The sequence below is a fragment of the Bicyclus anynana genome, chromosome 18 (assembly GCF_947172395.1).
Source record: "Bicyclus anynana chromosome 18, ilBicAnyn1.1, whole genome shotgun sequence".
Lineage (NCBI taxonomy): Eukaryota > Metazoa > Arthropoda > Insecta > Lepidoptera > Nymphalidae > Bicyclus > Bicyclus anynana.
Window position 1 is genome coordinate 12,552,943 of NC_069100.1, and position 23,614 is coordinate 12,576,556.

Below are 23,614 nucleotides of genomic sequence, written 5' to 3' on the forward strand. Positions count from 1 at the left end.
ATCATGGCAGTATCATCAACGTATTTGCCAAGCTATAACGCATCATATTATATTGTAACTGGATGTACTCCCCGCACCGAAAGAAATTCTCTCCCAGGGTAGCAGAGCGCACGCGCTCTTTGTTAAGTTAAGTAAAACAGTACCAAGTGAAATCAAAGTGTTTTAATTTAACCTTCTGATTACCCTAAATATACCCCATTTTTTAATATTTTTTTTTAAAGAATATTTGCCAAGTACAATTTATCATTGTGCAAGGTCCTAGAAGCTAGCGTATTGTGACAATGATACTCACGTCAAGAGGCCAGGGTTGGCATCAGCCTGGTACCAGGAGTACTGCGGCACGTAGGGGGGGTGCGGCTGCGGCGCCCCCTGGTGGTGTAGAGCGTGAGCGTGCGCGCCCTTCATGTCCCAAGGGCCGGGGGGCGCGCCCTGGGGAAGACATTGTGGTGTTAAAAAGCTAAATATAAATTGTGTGTGTAATAGCCATGATGGTCCAACAGATATAACCTCTGCCTCCGTTTCCAGAGGGCGTAGGTTTACCCGGGAATTTACCTCCAACTTTCAGTTATGTGCATTTTAAGAAATTAAAATATCACGTGTCTCAAACGGTGAAGGAAAAACATCGTGAGGAAACCTGGATACCAGAGTATTTTCTTAATTCTCTACGTTTGTGAAGTCTGCCAATCCGCATAGGGCCAGCGTGGTGGACTATTGGCCTAATCTCTCTTATGAGAGGAGATTTGTGCTTAGCACTGAGCCGAATATGGGTTGATAATGAATGAATGAATGTGTATGTAATCATCATCACTATGAGTATGTTTTAACGATCCAGTATAGGATCTCCTCTCTCTCTCTCTTATAAGAAAGAAAGGGTTAAAAAAATATTTTTCAAGATTTTATTTTACGACTTTGTTCACATATTTAATGTTGATACTCATGCTAAATTACAGGATTTTAGTAGGACGGACGGACAGACGGACATGACCTATAAGGGTTCCTTGTGGACTACAGAACCCTAAAAACGGTTCTCTTGTCTATACTAATATTATAAAGAGGAAAACTTTGTTTGTATGTTTGTTTGTTTGTTTGTTTGGATGTAATGAATGGGCTCAAAAACTACTGGACCGATTTTAAATATTCTTTCACCATTCGAAAGCTACATTATCCACAAGTAACGTAGGCTAAAATTTTATTTTTGGAAAAAATAGAGTTCCGTAAGGTATTTGGGTTTTTCGGACACAAGGTGTAAAAAATCAACCAGAAAAGTAGGGTAGGTAGGGGTAATTGAAAGTTTACATCGAGTTTCACGCGGACGAAGTCGCAGGCGTTGGCAAGTGTGAAATTTAACTTAACACCAACACATTTTCATAGATTAAAGTAGTTCATTAGCTCTCCTTTAATGAAATAAACTACAATTTATGTAAATGCCAGGTGTGGCCAACCCACCCTTCGCATACCTACTAACACTTATGTTATTGTGTATGTACAAACACGCACGCCTTATTATTTTATATACAACGTCACGCAATGGGTGACAATTTAATTTTTGGATTAAATTGTTAAAACACTTGTAATTGTTGGGATTTAAGTGATTAAATGCTCAGGGCTAGCACACATTTTTGAGCATATGAGTAAAAACACGGCAATTTTAACACCTCCTAACCTACTTGTATACAACATAAGAAAAAAACGTATTTTAGTAAGTAATTTTATTTTTGCTTTTTAGTGGTGGCAACATTACCACAGTCTACTTAGCCAGATCAACAATTTGTAATTCTAAGAATACTTACATATTTAAAAAAAATATTTGAATACTCCTTAGTAGTAGTAGATAAAAGCCAATATAAGTTACAAATAGGTTGTCGTACTTTTTTATTTTTCACCTGTTAACCCTTGACTACAATCTCACCTGATAGTAAGTGATGATGCAATCTAAGATGGAAGCGGGCTAACTTGTTAGGAGAAGGATGAAAATCTGCACCCCTTTCGGTTTCTACACGACATCATACCGGAACGCTAAATCAATTGGCGATACGTCTTTGCCGGTGGGCTGGTAACTAGCCACGGTCGAAGCCAACAAACTAAACCTGAACCAATTAAGAAAACCACAATAGGGCCCAGCCGGAAATCGAATCCAGGACCTCCGTCTTGGAAATCTACTGCGCATACTGCCGATTTGACCGTTTGTAGTACACTCTCATAGTGATTTGATGATGAAATGGTGATCTCTCATTCTAGTGCAGCTTTACATTGCTTGCTTTCTTTTCAAAACATAATATTTCAATTGATAGAGGCTGGAATGATGATGATGATGATGATGATAATTTGAATAGAGAAACTTACGTATCCGACCCTTGGATCCCACGACTGCTGGTGCGGAGGCTTCACATCACAGGAGGTGCCATCAGGGGACCGACCGGCCGTGGGCTAGAACAAATTATTATGGTTACATTCTTTTTCTACTTAACGGATAAAGTTATAATCTATATATCAGCTGTTATCTATCATGAAAAATATAAGTCCGCCCTTAGACCTTTTAATCCAGCCCCTGATACAGTAGTATCGCTGGTAAAATGGAGTAACTTCTCCCGTTTTCCCAACATTTCCCTTCACTGCTCTGCTCTTATTGATCGTAGCGTGATGAAAGTATACTATACCCTGCCCAGGAGAATGAAGAATGATTGTACCAAGTTTCGTTAAGAATCGTTGAGTACTTTTTGTTTCTATAACGAACATACAGACAGACAAATATTTTACTGATTGCATTTTTGGCATCAGTATCGATCACTAATCACCCCCTGATAGTTATTTTGGAAATATATTTCATGTACAGAATTGACCTCTATACAGATTTATTATAAGTCTCACACTAATATTATAAAGGCGAAAGTTTGTGTATAAGTGTGAAAGTGTGTAAGTATGTTTGTTCCTCTTTTACGCTGCGGCTACTGAAGCGATTTGGCTGAAATTTAGAATGGAAATAGATTTTACTCTAGATTAACACATAGGCTACTTTTCACATTGGAAAAATCCATGGTACCCGCAGGATTTGTGAAAAACAAAAAAAAATCCTTGGATTCACGAGATTTACGAAAACCTTATGATTTTGATGGTATGAGTGTTTGTTACTCTTTCACGTCTCGGCTACTGAACCGAATCGCCTGAAGTAGTGATAGATTATAGTCTGGATTAACACATAGGCTACTTTTCACAATGGAGAAATCCATGGTACCCGCGGAATTTGTGTAAAACTGAATTCCACGCGGACGAAGTTGCGGGAGTCCGCTATCTATACTAATATAATAAGGCTGAAGAGTTTGTTTGTTTGTTTGTTTGTTTGATTGAACGCGCTAATCTCAGGAACTACTGGTCCGATTTGAAAAATTCTTTCAGTGTTAGATAGCCCATTTATCGAGGAAGGCTATAGGCTATATATTATCCCGGTATTCCTACGGGAACGAGAACCACGCGGGTGAAACCGCGCGGCATCAGCTAGTTAGATAATAAAATGTCTAAAATTCGATGTCTTACATATCCAACCTTCACGTCCCATGAGGGCTGAGGGGGCTGCTTAACATCCCACGGCGTGGCCGTGGGCGACAGGCCCGGGGACAGCTCGGACACGGGCGTGGAGCTGGGCGTGGGCGAGTGGGCTTGCGCCGGCCCGCCCGCGTAGCCCGACGGCGAATGTTGGGAACCGCTGGAACTGCCGCCGCCACCTGTAGGGACAATTATATCATTAGTCCAGTGAATATTTTTTTTTTTTATAAATAAATAAATATACTTAAACAATACACATCACTATCTAGCCCCAAAGTAAGCATACTTTGGGGCTAGATAGTGTGCAACAGAGTAGCTTGTGTTATGGGTGCTAAGATAGTTGATATTATAATTATAATATTATATAACGTATAAAGTGTAATGTATAAATACACACAGACACTGGAAAACACTCATGCTCATTACACAAATATTTTCAGTTGTGGGAATCGAACCCACAGCCGTGAATGCAGAAAGCGGGGTCACTACCCACTGCGCCACGCGGCCGTCTATGACCTCTGGCTTCGATTTCAGAGGATGTGGGTTCGAATTCGGTCCGGGGCATGTACAACTTTCCAGTTGTGTGCATTTCAAGTAGTTAAATATCACATGTCTCAAAGGGTGAAAGAAAAACATCAAGTGGAGACCTGCATATGAATTTTCTTAATTCTCTGCGTATGTGAAGTCTGCCATTGTGCCAGCATGCATTGCAGGCATTGGGCCAGCCTGGTGGACTATTGGCCTAACCCAGTTCATTCTAAGAGGAGACTCGAGCTCAGTCGTGAGCTGAATATGGGTTGTTGATGATATCACCATGATGTGGACGTCCATCGGCTGATATGATGAATACAGGTTAGTAATAAGTCTTCAGGGTAGGAGGCACTAAGCAGTGCATTTATGCATATAAGAAAAGCCTGCTTAAAATATACGTATTTTGACTTTGAATTTGACTTTGACTTAGAGTGATAAAGGTAGACTCACCATGTAAAAGTTGGTTGTTGTTGGGTGGACTGCCCGGCGGTAGGCCGAGGCCGGGCGGTACGGCGCCTACTTGCGCGGCCTTCATCATCTTTTTGTATTTACTGCGTCTGTTCTGGAACCAGATCTTCACCTGAAACAAAATGAACATTATAATTTAATAGTTCTACAGGGTTTATGATCTACAGGGAATATACTAAAAACAACAAATCTGTCATGCCACTGTACCACGAATAAAGAAGAAATATTTGTATTTTTGTATGAAACTCAAAAACTACTAAGCCGAGTTGAAAAATTCTGTCACCAATATAAAGCTATATTATCAGGGAATCACATAGACTATATTTTAATCCCGTATTGCCACGGGCATGGGAACAACGCGGGTGAAACCGCGAGGATGTATTAGTACTATTACACCCGCGAAAGATTGCATACAACGCAATCATAAATTTCAGCCAATAAGCTGCAGCATAAAACATAAGTATTTGAATAATGAATATTATATTGAGATTTGAATTTGGAATTCCATAAATTCCAATATATTTTCTTCACAATCACGAATTTCAGCCATAGAGCCAACTACGCATTAAAAAAAGCAATACCATCACGCACAGGGTGGCGTGATCGTGGGCGGGGCCAGGGTGAAACCGTTGCTGCACCGTTAATGTAGTGATGGGCGACCGACGTATCGATATCGATACTTTTTTTTTTAATCTGAATAGACTTGCGCTTTCCTACAATTCTACCTGGTGGAAAGAAAGAGGTCTAAGTTGGAGAGCGCTTGCCTAGAAAATGCCTATTCTTGTCTTGCCTTGATGGTCCACAAATTGTACAGAAACAAATAATAGCTGGATTTCAATACGTTCTAGAATACAAAATAGATTAAACGACGTTATCATAAAGAGAAGTGCCATCAATTTTGTATAAAAAAATATTGGATGAAAACAAGATATTGTAAAAGAGTAATAATTAAATATTTTACGATTGTGTTGGTACGTATTTTTTGGATAGGAAAAGTAGGTATAATTACGTTGTAAAGATTTATATAAATTATTAGTTTAACAATTACTGCAGAGGTGTATTTATATGGATAGTAAAACTAAGTAAAACTAAGTAAAGTGTCCTTTAAACTGCTAGCTTTAGACAGGAGGTATTGTAGATTGAAGTCAAAGTATTGTATAAAACATTTTGGATTTGAGGTGCGTAATTTCACATGAATATATTTATTTCTATAACTAAACTAAAATAGTGATTATTTGCTGTTATTTTTGTTATCTGTTTGTTATTAAAAAAAAAATAGTTTGTATAAAAAGCCTATATATAACTAACCTAATGTACTGGTACAAGAAGTGTATGCAAACGAACATATAGATTTACAGTTATAGATAGGCGAACATAAAGATTACATACTCTCAAGACATCGGGTGGGACTGAAGGCGGAGTGCTGAGTTCCGTTAGATCGCCGTTACACATACGGAGTGGTGGAATTATGTCATCGGGAATTATATACGACTGTCATGTCTTTATGACATGACAGTGACAGCTATATCAAATTATTTGCCGCTTCTATGTAATTTGTTAAGAAATCGTCACTGTTTTTGTTCTCATGAGAGAGTAACATTTAAATATTATAACAGATATTACAAGTTGATAAAGTCGGCTACTGATAATTTTTAAAAATTAAATTTGCATTATCATTTAGTAGTAATCGAGATGTATTTTTTAGACAAAGAAAGAGCTAGCTGTCGATAGAATTAGAGGCACATTAACATTTGTCTCTAATTCAAGGATTTAGTGGGAGTTCTCTCATCTTCTCTGTTCAGAAAGACATGTTAATGTTGACCAATGGCGGTCAAATGAAAAAATATTGCTCTCTTTTTCGTTGCAAATTGCACATTATACCTACATTTATGAGTAGTCTTGGATTTCCAAAATTATATCACAACGGAACCAGATAAGAGTTAAAGGTTGAATAAACTACACAACATCCTGATAGTGTACTACAATCTCGGTAGATATCTGCATAGATACAAAATAACGCTTGATTACAATAATATCCTGATTTATAATCAAGCTATAACTTGACGATGAAAAAACAAAAACAATTCAATACATGAGTCACTATTTAAAAATAGGGATGTAAATCTACAATATTTATAAATAAATTGTAATTGAAATAATATTAATACATACTTATTAGGTACATTACTATAGAAAAAAAGGATCAGGAAAATCCAATCGATAACCATATTCTCAATTACAAATTAAACATAAAAAAATGACGTTTAAAATTATACACCGCGGAAAATAATTAAATTTAATGATAGCTGTCAAATTTATTAACAACCTTTTAAAAAGACATAAAAATCACGTTCATGTGAAAAATAGTCATAAATTATGCATAAAAATAAACTGAAAACGAGCTTTTAATACTAAATTGGACTATTAAAAATTGATTTTTTATAGTATCCTGGCATATTATTTGACTATTAAAGACTAAAATTGAAATGTCTACCTTTCAGTCAGATCTAGGTAATTCTCTTGGTCTAGGTAAAAAAACAGGGCATGCAATTGAAATATCATGTAACTAAAACAACAGAAATAAATTCACTGGCTATTTTAGCAGATTTCAAAATTATGCAGTATCATTAGATTTGCCTCAGTTGTGAGAGATGATATACATTAGGTTCATTGTTTACCGAATTTCACATTACATTTTTTGACAATGACGTTTTATTGATATAGTTTAGTTATTCAAATTTAAACTTGTACAAATTAAAGTGTAAATAGAACTTTACTTTATTGTACACCTAATCTAGGCTAATAATGATAGAAGGTAAAGTTTGTATATGGTATGGTATTGTAAGGGGTCGGATCTACTGAACCAATTTTGAAAATTCTTATACCACTAGAAGGCCACGTTACTCACAGGAACGAGAACTACGCGCTATTACTACTAGCAATAATAATAAGAATATAAGAAAAACATTATTATCTGTTTATTCAGCTGAGATCCATTCAATAATTATGACTTATGTTGACCGGTTGATCAACGAAACGAGAAAAATATTGCTCTCTTTTTCGTTGCAAATTGCACATTATACCTACATTTATGAGTAGTCTTGGATTTCCAAAATTATATCACAACGGAACCAGATAAGAGTTAAAGGTTGAATAAACTACACAACATCCTGATAGTGTACTACAATCTCGGTAGATATCTGCATAGATACAAAATAACGCTTGATTACAATAATATCCTGATTTATAATCAAGCTATAACTTGACGATGAAAAAACAAAAACAATTCAATACATGAGTCACTATTTAAAAATAGGGATGTAAATCTACAATATTTATAAATAAATTGTAATTGAAATAATATTAATACATACTTATTAGGTACATTACTATAGAAAAAAAGGATCAGGAAAATCCAATCGATAACCATATTCTCAATTACAAATTAAACATAAAAAAATGACGTTTAAAATTATACACCGCGGAAAATAATTAAATTTAATGATAGCTGTCAAATTTATTAACAACCTTTTAAAAAGACATAAAAATCACGTTCATGTGAAAAATAGTCATAAATTATGCATAAAAATAAACTGAAAACGAGCTTTTAATACTAAATTGGACTATTAAAAATTGATTTTTTATAATATCCTGGCATATTATTTGACTATTAAAGACTAAAATTGAAATGTCTACCTTTCAGTCAGATCTAGGTAATTCTCTTGGTCTAGGTAAAAAAACAGGGCATGCAATTGAAATATCATGTAACTAAAACAACAGAAATAAATTCACTGGCTATTTTAGCAGATTTCAAAATTATGCAGTATCATTAGATTTGCCTCAGTTGTGAGAGATGATATACATTAGGTTCATTGTTTACCGAATTTCACATTACATTTTTTGACAATGACGTTTTATTGATATAGTTTAGTTATTCAAATTTAAACTTGTACAAATTAAAGTGTAAATAGAACTTTACTTTATTGTACACCTAATCTAGGCTAATAATGATAGAAGGTAAAGTTTGTATATGGTATGGTATTGTAAGGGGTCGGATCTACTGAACCAATTTTGAAAATTCTTATACCACTAGAAGGCCACGTTACTCACAGGAACGAGAACTACGCGCTATTACTACTAGCAATAATAATAAGAATATAAGAAAAACATTATTATCTGTTTATTCAGCTGAGATCCATTCAATAATTATGACTTATGTTGACCGGTTGATCAACGAAACGAGCTGTATTTTAAACGGTGCGACAACCGTATTATTGATAATCGATACATCATGGCGAATTATTTACGATCGCAGCTACAGGTTGCTGGTTGACATTAAACGTGTTGCGAATACTTATGTAACACTTGACAGTTCACTTTATGAGGTTGCGTAAAATGTTTTTCATTACAACTTTGTTTATAACATAAGAGTTATTGGAAATACGCTTTTTTAGTTGATTTACTAAAATTTTTGACATCAATTATAAAATCATAGATACATTTCGAATATCAAGTATTGTACACAGGTTGTAAGATGAAGATTAAAATAAACATACAAATGCGAAATATACGTCAAATTTTCATTAAAATACAGCTAATATAACAAAAAAATAACAGATTATTTTTATACACTTATAATCTACAGAAACAAGAAACACCAGATAAGTCCCGAAAAATCAAAAAGATGCAATTATTATACACAATCCAATTACTACAATTATTATATGTTTAGATTTTATTTATCGATAAGTGTCGTGTCGCATCACTACACTTTCACCCCACCTCTATTAGCGGGGGTCAGCCGAGCCTTAACCTACCTAACTTATTCTATTGGTATTCCACACCGATTGACTTACTAAGTTCTATCAAAATTGCTTTATATCTGATTTTGATTTTGTCTTTTATTTATGTTACTGAAATCGAAATATTTGTAATTAGTTGACGCTTGATTTAAATCAGAAAAAAGCGGTAGAAAGCAATTAAAACAGTTTATTATCTACTAAATTTATCTCAGAATATCCAAGAAAGAACCCATAACGCTTTTCTTTATTTATTTATTTATTAAAAAATTACATAACATAAAAAGGTAAATTAAACGGACAACCACAAAAATCACAAAGATTTGACCTTGGTGTCCATCTGCAACTAAGCTTAAAAATAACTTTAACTATAATAATATTTTCATAAAAATAACTTTAACTATAATAATATTTTCTTAAAAATAACTTTAACTGTAATTTTGTTACACTTTTATTTTTACATAAATTAAATTAGGCAAGTACTTAATATTTTATGTGAAATTCATAGGTATGTAACCTATAAATTTGACATGAAATACTGTTTAAATTTTTTTTATATTAACCTCGTTTACCGCATTAATTATATTAGGAGGTATTTCATTAATAAATCGAGGAACTAGGTAAGCCGTCTATATTATTTTCTGCTAAAAATATTTCAACATGCAAAGATTTCAAAAATAAAAAAAAAAATATATCATTACAGATTATATTCATTTCAATTGGGTATTTTTGGATAGGTATATTGGAAACAATACCGTGGTTCCCCATATGCTGTGTTGCGGTGGTGGCAGCCATATTGCTTTTTGTTTTTTGTTTTTTTTTAGGGCTATTGTCATGCAACAGTTTGGTGTTATTCAGCAAAGTTTTGTATGCGGTTTTAATTTTATTTTTATTTAATAATAGGTATGTAATGGTCGAGTGAGGTTGAAAGACCGAGGTCGTTTATTGAACGGTTAAAATTAGTAGAGAGTGTACTGTAGGTACCTTTACAAGAATCGTAACAAATCATAATAAGACAACCACACTGAGAACTTCATTATTGTAAGTAAAGTAGGTAGGTATAGAGATATTTTTGAAGGAATAAAAATAAATATTTTAATATGTTAATGTGAAAGGTCATCTGTCGCTTGACGTACAAAGATGAAATTTGGCAGGATTTTGCTAGATGGCCGGATTAAGGAGGTCTATGGGCAGACGAGGTAGCGGGCGTCTTTGATTAAAGCTGCGAGGTTTTTGATTAAAGCTGTCCATAGTCGCATGGACCAAGTGGCGAAGACATGCATATACCTATAAGTAAATTCTATACTAATATTATAGAGAGGAAAGATTTGAAAGTTTGTTTCCATTGAAATAACTGAAAAATTCATTCACTGTTGTTGGAACCCTCGTAACTTTAATTTTATGTTCTCGACTTTACTTACCACCATAAAGTCATGACATAACGTTATAAAACGTTTCAAAAGTTCTTGTTAACTAAGCCTAATTGAAGCTGAAGTGGCAATGGGCGGGGCACATAGTTCGAAGCGCCGATGGACGTTGGGGTCCCAAAGTGCTGGAATGGCGACCCCGCACTAGTAAGCGCAGTGTTGGCCGACCCCCCACCAGGTGGACTGACGACATCAAGCGAGTCGCAGGGATTCGCTGGATGCAGGTGGCTCAGTATCGTGATGTTTGGAAGTCCTTACAAAAGGCCTATGTCCTGCAGTGGACGTCCATTGGCTGATATGATGATGATGATGATGATGAAGCCTAATTGAGATAAATAAATTTTGAATTTTGAAATTTTTAACTACAAATATTATTTAGGTAGGGCGAATTCGAAACACAAGATTATGGTACTAGGTAAGTATAAGTAATAAAGGTGTTACATTATACTATAATAAAAATTCAAGAATTAAGAAAACACGCATTTACATACAAACAGTTAATTCGTTATCAAAAGTTCATCTAGAATAATTAGAGCACAAAAATTTCACTTTTCAAAAAGGTCTTTTGCGATATAGTTTGAGAGCTGATGTTGTTACTTTTTAATACAATTTATAAGTATTTTTAATTCTTTGCCTTATTAATTTTTATGTGGTGTACAACAAAGAATATTTCATTTAATTATGTATGTTTTTCATTGATTGAGATTTAAAAAAAGGATACAGTAAAGTTGACACTTGCGATTGTTTTTAATCAAACTTGTATTAGGTAATTTAAATATTCTATAACTTTGAGTAGAAATAAGAAATGAAATTATATCGATTTATCGGCACAGTAGTTCAAAATTCAAAATTCATTTATTTCAAGTAGGCTCAGTTTACAAGCACTTTTGAAATGTCAGTTGACTATTTTTAAAGATTCCACCAGTTCGGAAGGCAGGGATTGCCTTATACACCACAAAGCGCTGCCCATTTTTTATTTTTGGCAAGCTAGGCAAAACAAGCAAGAGGTCAAAGCCTACCTACTACCCTTCGAGAGGCGTAAGCGTTAAGCGTCGTCTACCTGTATTGATAACAACAGTTTTCAGATTGAATAACTGCGAAGCAAAAAAGCTTTGTTGTTGCCACACGTATTTTCTCTTAAATATTCTTTTTTCATCGAAAGTACTCTCACACATTATAAAACAGAAGAACACCTTATGATTACTGAGTCTTTATAAAACAACTGCCCAGACTTTGGACCTGGTTCCTGAGCTTACGTGTTGAGAGGTTTATCAGGTATATTTGTGTTGCTTTTTGGATGCGTCGGTTTTCACTGAGAAAAGAAAACCTTATCTCATCATTATCAACCCATATTCGGCTCACTGCTGAGCTAAGAGTCTCCTCTCAGAATGAGAGGGATTGGCCAATAGTCCACCACGCTGGCCCAATGCGGATTGGCAGACTTTACACACGCCAGAGAATTAAGAAAATTCTCTGGTATGCAGGTTTCCTCATGATGTTTTCCTCCACAGTTTGAAACACGTGATATTTAATTTCTTAAAATGCACATAACTGAAAAGTTGGAGGTGCCCCGGACCGGATTCGAACCCACACCCTCCGGAATCGGAGGTAGTGGTCATATCCACTGGGCTATCACGGCTTAAATCTAATCTATTGAACATAAATAGGGTTATGCCTTGTTGTTGTTGTTGTTGTTGAAATACTCCATCAATTTATCCCACCGGCTCTCAGCTCAACATCTCTGCCCGGTTTTGCGGGCCCAATACGCGCGGACGGTGGCATGCAACACCGGCATAGCTATACGGACGGCATTCTACATACACCGCGGTGAGTACAAAGAAATGTCGGACATAGAGCGCATAGCACCGAGAAATGGTGCCTTCGCGAATACAGCTATTCCGCCACTCGGCTGGACGGGTTCATGCACTAGTGAATTATTTTTGGTTCTCAATTTAAATTGCTCTTTATGGCAAAGCTCGTCCGGGAAAGCACTATCATCTTGTTTTCGTATGTTGCAGGGTAATCCAGCCCCTCTAGCCAAGTGGCACGTCGATTCTCTGTTTACGGTCGCTAACGCTTCGAAAACTAGAAAGATGTATGGGAATGGCATTTGCTTACGACAGGTCACGTGATCAAGATCTGTCATTCCCATACATTTTTTTAGTTTTCAAAGCGTTAGCGATCGTAGAAAGAGAATCGACGTGCCACTTGGCTAGGGGGGCAGGACGTCTTGCATTTTTGCTATTTTAAATATACCAATCTTAATAACAAGGCAAGAATATGACGTGTTCCATCTATGATAAATATTATAAAGCTAATGAGTTTATTTGTTTGCTTGAACGCGCTAATCTCAGAAACGACTTGTCCTGATTTGAAAAATTCTTTTAGTGTTAGATAGCCCATTTATAGAGGAAGGCTATAGACTATATATTATTTCCGTATTCTTACGGGAACGTGAATCACGTGAGTGAAACCGCGCGGCATCAGCTAGTTCTAAAATATAGGTCGTCAACGGATACTTGGCTCTAGAGCGTTGTTCCATGCAGAAATACACTGAAGTGTAAGAAACATTAATTGTAATTTCCACCCTACCTGGCAAGATTTACAGCATTATGTATATGTCGGGGGAGCAGACTAAATTCCACCTCTGATAACGGAAAACCCAACTACAAGTTACAACAATCCCACCTGACGGTAAGTGATGATGCAATCTAAGATAGAAGCGGGCTTTCTTGTTAAGAGTAGAATGAAATCCACACTCCTTTCGGTTTCTACACAACATCGTACCGGAACGCTAAATAGCTTGGCGGTACGTCTTTGTCGGTAGGGTGGTAACTAGCCACGGCCGAAGCCTCCCACCAGCCAGACCTGGACCAATTAAAAACTTCAATCCCACCCAGGACCTCCGTCTTGTAAATCCACCGCGCAAACCACTGCGCCACGGAGGCCGTCAAAATTCCACGGGGATGAAGTCGCGGGCGTCCTCTAGTAAAATAATAATTTTCCAATTTCATTCCACAAATCGAATCCAACATATTACACGCACTCCTTAACCACAGAGTCGTATTAAATCACGAGAAACATCAATCAAAGGAACGGCTCAATCCGCTTAATAAAATATACAACATAACAAATAATTAAAAAAGTATATCAATATTTATGCTTTGTCCACTCGCGCATGACGCTGTTCAAGATTTTTTTTTAATTAAAAAAAAACAGTAGCCGGTACAAAACTGCATGCCGCGCCCGGACATTGAATGACGTGGAGTGGACTGAGTTTTATTTTTTTTTCGTTTTCTTTGTTGCTTTTTTTTTAATTGTCTCTTATAAAGGACGGGTGCTGGCGGCATTTTTTTAATTGTGCTCCCGTAAAGTTTATTGTTTTTAATTTATTTTTGTTGTAAATTAAATAAATTTATTGAGTATTAATTAAAGTTTATTGTTTACAAGCTTTTTTAGTTCGTGTGAATATTAGGACTAAACTTACTATGGCTTAACTTTCTCTCTCTTTTTTTTCGTTTTCCTCCGATAGAGGATCTTGTTCACCAATATTTATTCATTTATTTATTTATTTAACATTCATTACTCATTTATTTATTATTACATATTAAGTAGCCATATAAACTGCATTAACTGAGTTTGAGTGATCTGATCAGAAACGTAATATATGTATTTTTATGAATCAATAAAAATGTTGCACAGGGAAATAAACAGATACATCTACAAACTTAAATTTAAAAATATATCAAAAAATAATTGTACGTCAAGGCTTGTTTAAAACTTGCTTCATTGATGTAGAGTCAATTTGCTAAATTTCAAATCCCGGGCCGTTAAAAAATTTGGTAAAGCTACTGCGCACACCCAAAACCGTCAGTAACGCCGCTAAAGAAATTCCGTACAGAAATCTACGGAAATTACACTCTCAGAAAAAAAATAATACATTTAACAAACTTTCTTGCGAACAAAGTCGCGTGCTCCCAAAAGTATTTGTTAAAATAAAGTCAAAGTAAAAAACTCATTTATTTCATTTGAGCTTACTTTACAAGCACTTATGAAACGTCTTAATATACTACTAATATTATAAAAGCGAAAGTATGTATGGATGTTTGTTACTCTTTAACGCCACAACTACCAAACTGATTTGGCTGGAATTTGGAATGGAAATAGATTTTACTCTGGATTAACACATAGGTTACTTTTCGTCCCGGAAAAATCCATGGTTCCCGGAGGATTTGTGAAAAACTAAATTCCACGCGGACGAAGTCGCGGATGTCCGCTAGTGTTATGATAATGTCGATGGTTCAAGTGGAAAACTTAAAATTAAAGTAACGAGGTTTCTAAAGTATTTCCTTGTTCTAGACTTTGTTTCCTTAGTTATCTTGGTACTTACTTGGTAAAGAAATCATAATAAAATTGACCAAAAACATTTTTGTTAATAAAAAGACTGGTAACTATAAAACATACATACTCGTTCGTACAGCCGAACGTAGAACCTCCTCCTTTTTGGAAGTCGGTTAAAACAGAAAAGCAGCGATGTTGATGGGCGCTATAGCATGATGGGTTCTTCCAGTTTTTGAAAAAAAAAGTACATTAACCTGACACTATAGTTACCTACATTAATAATTGAAAAGTTAACTGAACTTTTTCTAGACTCAATAAATTATTGTGTTAACTGGGGACATGCAACACTTTAATTCATACCTACGTATGGAAATGTTTGAAAAACCACTTACCATTTGTCTTACTGGCGCTTTTTGTGGTTACATTAAATGAAAATGTATGTGGTGTCACGTAAAAAGAGGGCTAAGTATTTAATCATTATTATTTATTTACATACATTGCTATATTTTAAACGCAGGAAATGTGGCAGCTAGCCTTTGGTTGATGGGATTATTATGTGTTTGAATGCTGGGTTGAATTTTATATTAAATAAATCTAAGTATTATTGTGTCATGTCACACGTTATTCAATTGTAATTTGTATTACCAGTGAATAATTACTTAAAAATTTAATTATTCTGATAGTTATAATTATGATACTTGTTTATTTAGTACACAAGACGTAAATTAACTAAAACAGTTAACCAAATAATACGTGTTTTCCTCTAAGCTAGCCAAATGTGTAATATTGTCTACATGTGTAAATATTAATATTTACACATGTATTATTTATTCTAATTTATATAATTTTAATATGTAGGTAATTTTTTTTATACAGAAATTCTAGTGTTTTAACATTAAAAACTTTATTGATCGAATCTTTGATTTAATAAATTACATTTTGTTTTAAAAAGTAAGTACACTGAAACTAAATTTTTTACGCGCAAATGTTAGTAGATTGTTAATACTTTTTAATAATATTTATAAACGAGTTAATTAAATATATACATTAAAGCTTACAGCATTAGCTCAAATACAAATTCTGCGTTCTAATTACGTGAAACCAACTATACGTTATCCGATATACTCGTATATATAAGTATCTAAGCACGCTTTTTATATTTAAACAGTGTGTTGGAACATATAAATATTTTAATTGAATATTCAGTCATATTTACCATAACATTACTATGTAATTTCATATTTATGAGGATTCTTTTCTTGTAAAACGATATTAAAATTATCTAAACTGGTATAGTTGCAATCTCAGAATATAGAAAACACCAGAAGGTGTGATCGCGCTTGGAAATGAAGTCGTTGAAATTACACTTTCTTGGTGTAATTTCACGAATAACGGAACGTAAACTATGCGGGTGAAATCACGTGGCATCTGCTAGTATACAACAAAACATCGAACCCAGGACCACCCAACTAATAAAGCAGCGCAAAAACTGAGCCAGCGAGGTCGTCAGTCCAATATTATCATGTCAGCACATAAAGATCAAACCTCCAATCGATTATCAGTTTTTGCGCCGACACACCCCATCTGAAGGTACCATTAAAATGCCGGGACCTATTTTTGGGAGCCGGCAAAAACTAATTATCACATATTTGACAACATCGTTGTTAACGAAATTACTTACGATACCTTTTACGATATTATGTTATGTAACTTGTTTAGGTACTAGCGGACGCACGCGGCTTCGGTCGCGAGCCACAAAGGCTAATTTTTATCCCGAAAAAATCCTTGGATTCATGAGATTTACGAAAACCTTATGATTTTGATGGTATGAGTGTTTGTTACTCTTTCACGTCTCGGCTACTGAACCGAATCGCCTGAAGTAGAGATAGATTATAGTCTGGATGAACACATAACAAAAAATCGTCGATGTCTATCAGTCCCTGCATTCTGTAAAGTTACAGCGATGTGACAACATCGTTGTTGGTAAGGATGTTTTTATTTTTGGCATCCCATAGAAATCCCAAATTCTAATAAAACTTATTATTGCCGAATCTATACTAATATATAATGCTGAAGAGCTTGTTTGTTTATTTGATTAAACGCGCTAATCTCAGGAAGTACTGGTCCGATTTGAAAAATTTTTTCAGTGTTAGATAGCCCATTTATCGAGGAAGGCTATAGGCTATATATTATCCCCGATTTTCTAAGGGAACGGGAATCACGCGGGTAAAACCGCGCGGCGTCATCTAATTAACGAGTATAAAAAAGCGTAATCGCCCACAGATTTATTGTTCTCTGTGGCACCAAAATGTAATACAACCCACTATCTTAGTCCAGGTTTAAAATTTTTACCGAAAAATTCTATGAAGAAAGAAAAACTCAATATTTCATAACCTAGGAGCGTGACCCAGAGCTTTGAACTGACGAGGCAGTTTATATCATGGGATACAAAATCGCTTTTCAAAACATTTACACGAGCGAAGTTACCGACAAACGCTAGCAATAAATACATTATTGCAAGTAGTAATATACTAAAGTATTTTACAGTATATAAACTATTAATTAATTATCAATGCAATCGTAAAGCTCTCCACAGCTTTCAATAGTCAATTGGCACAAATACGTCAAGTTGGACTGAGAGCATGCAGTAGTTAGACATACCACATGCTATGACCGCTGAAAGTTTTCCAAGTCACCCAGGTCCGACAAAATACTCTCTACGTACGTTTCACATCGAAACCGGAGCATCCTCAGGAGATGTTGACTCGACTTGACGCGACTCTACAACGTGCAATTGCACGTCGCATTTGTCAGACCTGGGTTGCAAGTTTGTCAGAACTGGGTGACGTTGTCGCATGGGTTCGTCGGCTTTTCGCGGATGATAGCAAAATAAATAAACTATTATATATTCATGATGAATTTCCGCAAAGTAACGCCAGCTTCTATCCAATATTGTGATTTTTTTTTTATTCTATACAAGTTAGCCCTTGACTACAATCTCACCTGATGGTAAGTGATGATGCAGTCTAAGATGGAAGCGGACTAACTTGTTAGGAGGAGGATGAAAATCCACACCCCTTTCGGTTTCTACACGGCATCGTACCGGAACGCTAAATCGCTTGGCGGTACGTCTTTGCCGGTAGGGTGGTAACTAGCCACGGCCGAAGCCTCCCTGGTCTGGACAAATTAAGGAAATCTCAATCTGCCCAGCCGGGGATCGAACCCAGGACCTCCGTTTTTGTAAATCCACCGCGCATACCACTGCGTCACAGAGGCCGTCAAAATTTCGATAACGAACAATGTTAAACGGAATACGAAATATGCGGTTGTTATTGATTTGGTGTTAGTTATAGTACCTAATTATTTGACCAAAATTTGTGATTAGACCAGCTGGATCTTTCAAACTGCCCTTTCAAATCCACCATCGCGCAAACTCCATAATTGGAAACCGTACTTACCTATAGTGCGAGCTGACAAATTTTCAGCGTTTAAAAATGAGTTATGTGTATCCACCGCAGGCTCTCGGGATATACGTCAAACCATCGTCGCATAGTTCGCCGTTTCCACTTGAATTTGTCTTTTAGATTATAAAAATAAAAGCTGCCGCGGTTATAAAAGAAAAGAAAACAAAACAAAAGAAAAGAAAAGAAGTAGTTTTATTGCGCGGCGCTTTGAACGATCGAGTTGTAAGTTTCAACTAAAAGGTTTGTTGTTTTATTTTTATGATTATACGTTTATTGCATTGAACTTTTGCTGTTTAAGATCGTATTAAGCTACTGTTGTAACTTTTAGACCCTGTCGATTTTGAACAGTAGTAATAATTGTATAATGTAATTGTAATTTGAAAATTAAAAAAAAAATAAGTAATTGTACCTCTAACCGGGTTACACCCAAGTGTAAAGAAAATTGAAATGTTAGTCAAACATTACGCAATGTTTGACAATCGCTTCAATGCCGCAAATTACAAGATTGTTTGACAATTTCGTTTGATTTGACAAAAAGTTTGATAATTTACAAGGGGCTGTGCATGTGTGTTAAAATGTCATTAATACATGGGGAAAACACCTATTTTAATCTAACGCCTGAGAACATTACAATTATTCATACCTACTGTTTTTCTTCAGTCTGAGGTATTATCTCATAAATTTTCTTGCTGTTTACTTAGAGTATTACCGGTATGTAGTGGTATATTGGTACCTCAATCATTTAGACTTATTGAGTCTAGTAATAAGTTCGAATCGGAACGATTCAAACTTGATTTTTTCATTACGCAATGTTTGACAACTGGTTCAAACAAAATTGCAAATTATAACATTGTTTGACAAATAGGTAGGTACGTTTGACATGACAAAAAGTTTGATAATTTAAAGAATAAATAAGAAGTTAAATTGTCATTAACAGACAGACACCGAATTTAATCTCTCCCGCCAAAAAGGAAAATGTAATCTAATAGATCGATGTTTCCTGTGAACATGACAATGTTTAGTCTGAGGTATTCTTATGAATTTTCTAGCTGTTAACTTATAATATAACTGCTATAATAATAATTGTCATATTGGTACCTCAAGCTTTTAGACTTTTGAAAAAGTGTTTTAAAGAAAAGTGTCGTAGTGGAAAAACGCCGAGCGTGGAACAGCAATAAACGTATCATTTTCTCAGAAAAATCAGGTTTGAAAAAAAAACACCGACAGATTTACTATTTCCATTTCTTTCATCGACACTAATCGCTCATGAACGAAGAATCAACGTACTGTGCCTCGGTCCCGGGGAGAAATAAATAATTTATCGACACATTGTGTTTGGTGTAAAACAAATTTGTAATGAATTAAAAGTCTCTCTTCTTTGAGCACGCAAAGCGAGACGGCTATTGATTGCTAATCACATATACGGTGTATCGATGTCGATTGTCGACAAACGGTTTTTATTGAATTAAGACCGTCACTAATGGGTTACGCAAGTTGAATTTATGGCAATACTTGTTGTGAGTTATAAGGTGGAAGGTTTTTTGATATAAGCGTATACAGACATGCCAATTTTTAAGTAAAGTATGTCAGCAGTCCACTTGTCTGTTCAGACATTACAATCGTACTCAATTTTAAGTAACGTGGTAGTTTGTGTCCTACATTATAAATAGGAATGGGAAACCAGAGTAGATTAAAATTCCATTTCATGTTTTCAGTCTATGAGGCGGTAGGACAATAAAGGCGATTAAGTAATGTCAATCTGTAAAGACTTGTAGACAAGATTAAGCATTCCAGAAAGGAATTAAAAAAAAGCATAACATATCAGACTGCAATGTCACTTAAAATCGTAGTCAACTTCTTACGTATTGTTAGATAAATGTAAACATGTAAGAATTTCAAAAAGGTGTTCTGTCAACGAAATTATTAATATGCTAATTAAATTTTGTAAATAGTTTCGTTTAGTGATATCATAGATAGTTCAATCGGCTATTTTCATTCATAGTATTAGATTTTGCTCTATTAATTAATGTTGGATCCGATAAGTGTTGAACTGACACGTCGGCATGTCTGTAGATGGTTTGATAAGAGAAAGATATCTCATTAAGGCTTGTGGATTTTACGCGTCATATTGAGGTCGCCCATTTTGACCTTTCCTTTACTTAAAGCTGACCTCCTTGACTGCATCGTTTGTTCAGTTGTTGAAACAGTCGGCTCTGAATCATAGGATACGCGGTTTGATTCTAGGTTGAATTATGAAAATAAGATTTCGCATTTCTCTAACATAATTGGCAGCGTAAAGATGGGAAGTTGATGTTATTAAAACATCAGACAAAGACGTACTGTATACCTAACCGTTTTAGATCGCACCGTCACGTAAATATGATCACTGTTAACAAGATATAGATGCCTAAAAAAGTGCTCGTAAGCCACCTTCAAATAAACATTTAAATTTGAATGTGACAAATTTATCTGTTTCAAATATAATAGTAAATGGAAAAGCTGTTCACCTGATCATCAAAATCATCATTATCAACCCATATTCGGCTCACTGCTGAGCTCTAGGCCACCACGCTGGCCCAATGCGGATTGACCGTTTAACTGATGGTTAGTGGAAAACCATCCCCCAGAATATAATCGGCTGCAAAGTACCACCCTGTGTACGTCAACATGATGTATGTCACAAGAGGATTATCACAAACCTCCTGTGCCTATACCGCAACACAAATATAAAGAGATTTATATTTTCGAATCAGCCGCTATTAGTTGAGAAAAACAAACTTTCTCTCTTTCGTGATACACACTGCAGAAACTCATAGAATTCAAAACTTTTACCTAGAAATTAAAAATATTTTATCTTAAAAACTTCCGTTCGATCAAAAATTCGACTCAGAAATAGGCGTCGATAACCACTTGAAAGTCAAAAATATTTCAAAACATTTGGCATTGCTTTGGAACAAAGCTTTTTCAGGTCATACCATCGCGTCGAGTTTGAGTCCAGAACGCGATGAAAAACCGGCCTGATCCTTTTTGCCTATAGGTGAAAGCCCTCGAATCTCCCGCGAAATGTCTTTATATTCGCCGACACAGTTTTATTACCGACGTGTGGGCATCCGCGTTTTTTTCGCCCGCGCCGGTCCAGGATTGATCTTTTATCGATAAAAAACGAAAGTTAATTGTGTACATCACTAATCATACGCGAGTTATAAGTTTGACAGATATGTTTCTGTTGCAGCCGGTTCACATTGTTCAAGTAAACGCAGCATGTGATTTTGTCTTATTAAGGTGACAGAATTGCGTTTGTGTATATAAGCTAAAGGGACGTCAGCACAATAGAAACATATTGTTAAAATTGTGATATAGGGACGTATGATGTCGAAAACAATTAAAAGCACTAAAAAGTGTGATTATTAAGTTCTGACATTTTGAGCTTAAGTGAATCGAAGGGATACAAAGTTTGCAAAAACACTTTTGTCTTTGCTTTCTAGAGCGGTAACCGTGATGGTTTTTTTTTATTTCGAAATAATCTCAGAATAGCAAATATGTAATTTGTCGATTTGACAAACATTTTCTTCCCATCATCGTTTCTACAATAATAATTCCCCGCGATGCTCTAGTATTCCCATTCAAAATCCAGGCCAACTAAAAAAAGGCAGAGTTCAAGTGTGAACGGGTCATAAAAGTTGAGAGAAAAAATTATTAATTTCAAGATTGATTATATTATATCGATAATAATATTTATTTCTTATTCATGCCATACTTGGTACGAGTGCAATGAATGTCAGTGTCGAATGCCATTGCCAAAATATTAAAGCTGGTCGCATATTCGTTTAGTTTTCACATTTAATTTTTATAAGTCAAAGTCTAATTTCATTTAGGTACATATAATATAATAAATCTAACTGTAATACAGTTCTTGACATTCTTTTGTTTAGATTTTAAAATTCTATTACAGTATTGAGTAAGTAGTGGTAGAGTTATTTCTGGCAGAGGCCGTCCTGGGAAGTACTATCACTTATTGTTGTGTTGCAATCTGAAGAAAATTGTAAATTTTTTGGTAAAATTGTAGGCAAATGGCTTATATGAGGTATATTATGTTTATTAGCTATTAAGTTTAGTGACTTTGGTTCTTCTGCGGATCTTCTAATTTATAATTTGATCACGCAGAGATACTACGAGCATAGTTCGTTTCATCGCCCGCTGTGTGACTCTGAGCCTTCTTATGAGGCCCATACTGCCGTCCTAATGAAGAGTGCAATAAGTCGTGTTTTTGGGCAAATTGACTTAAGTCCATATTCGTAATCAGGAAAATGAGTTCTATATTTTCGTCTTAGACGTCTTTTTTGTATCTTCAATAGTTACGGTTCTATTGATTAGTTAGTTATCAAGTCTCAAAACCATATGTCATGCGATTAAGTCTCGGAACCATAGGCATCACTGGCAACACACACTAATCGAAGATTTTTGTCTTCAGGCACTAAGGAATTTCAAACGAACAGATATCGCAATCTATTAAAGGAGATTGTATTTTACTTAATGTTCCTTCTAAAAAATCTTCTGCTTATTTAGTCTAGAAATTAAATATTTATTTTACAGCTTATCGTCCATTGTCTTGTGAGTCAATGTACGGTCAACCTAAAGTCTTAATAAAAATTACAACAATCGATATAGATGGATCTCTGAAGTCCATGTGTTAAAATGATTAAACAGCATACTTCTAACAGGTTTAAATACCTTGGACACCGGCCGATAGAACTGGTCCGGTGTATAAATAAATCCTTTTTTGCATTAAAATAGGTACATGATTTATGTGTTAGCCGATGCAATCAAAATAAATTATGTTGTTGGGCTTATGAAAGAAGAAATTGGCTGTTTACTTTACTCGGACACTTATGGTACGTTGAAGTTTTTTTTATCGATAACCGGTTTAACGGAGATGTCACAGCACTAGTACATTTTTTTCAATTTGATTGTACGTTCACGGTAGACAACTAAATATGGTCTAAGAAGGGCTTCATAATATGTCTTATGAATACTAATTTCTTCA

At 35.2% G+C, this 23,614-nt stretch overlaps 1 protein-coding gene across 3 annotated transcripts in view; it reads right to left on the bottom strand.

Annotated features, from left to right (window-relative positions):
- Positions 1 to 23,614, bottom strand: part of LOC112055223 (homeotic protein distal-less) — a 133,271-nt gene that overhangs the window by 3,377 nt on the left and 106,280 nt on the right. For 2 of the 3 annotated variants that reach the window (XM_052887174.1, XM_052887172.1), the window contains exons 4-7: positions 4,522 to 4,651; positions 3,532 to 3,719; positions 2,344 to 2,427; positions 293 to 429 (exon numbers count right to left, since the gene is read on the bottom strand). In XM_052887174.1, the coding sequence (XP_052743134.1) occupies positions 293 to 429; positions 2,344 to 2,427; positions 3,532 to 3,719; positions 4,522 to 4,651 (539 nt within the window). The remainder of the gene's footprint in view (positions 1 to 292; positions 430 to 2,343; positions 2,428 to 3,531; positions 3,720 to 4,521; positions 4,652 to 23,614) is intronic. The other variant, XM_052887173.1, reaches the window with a different exon arrangement.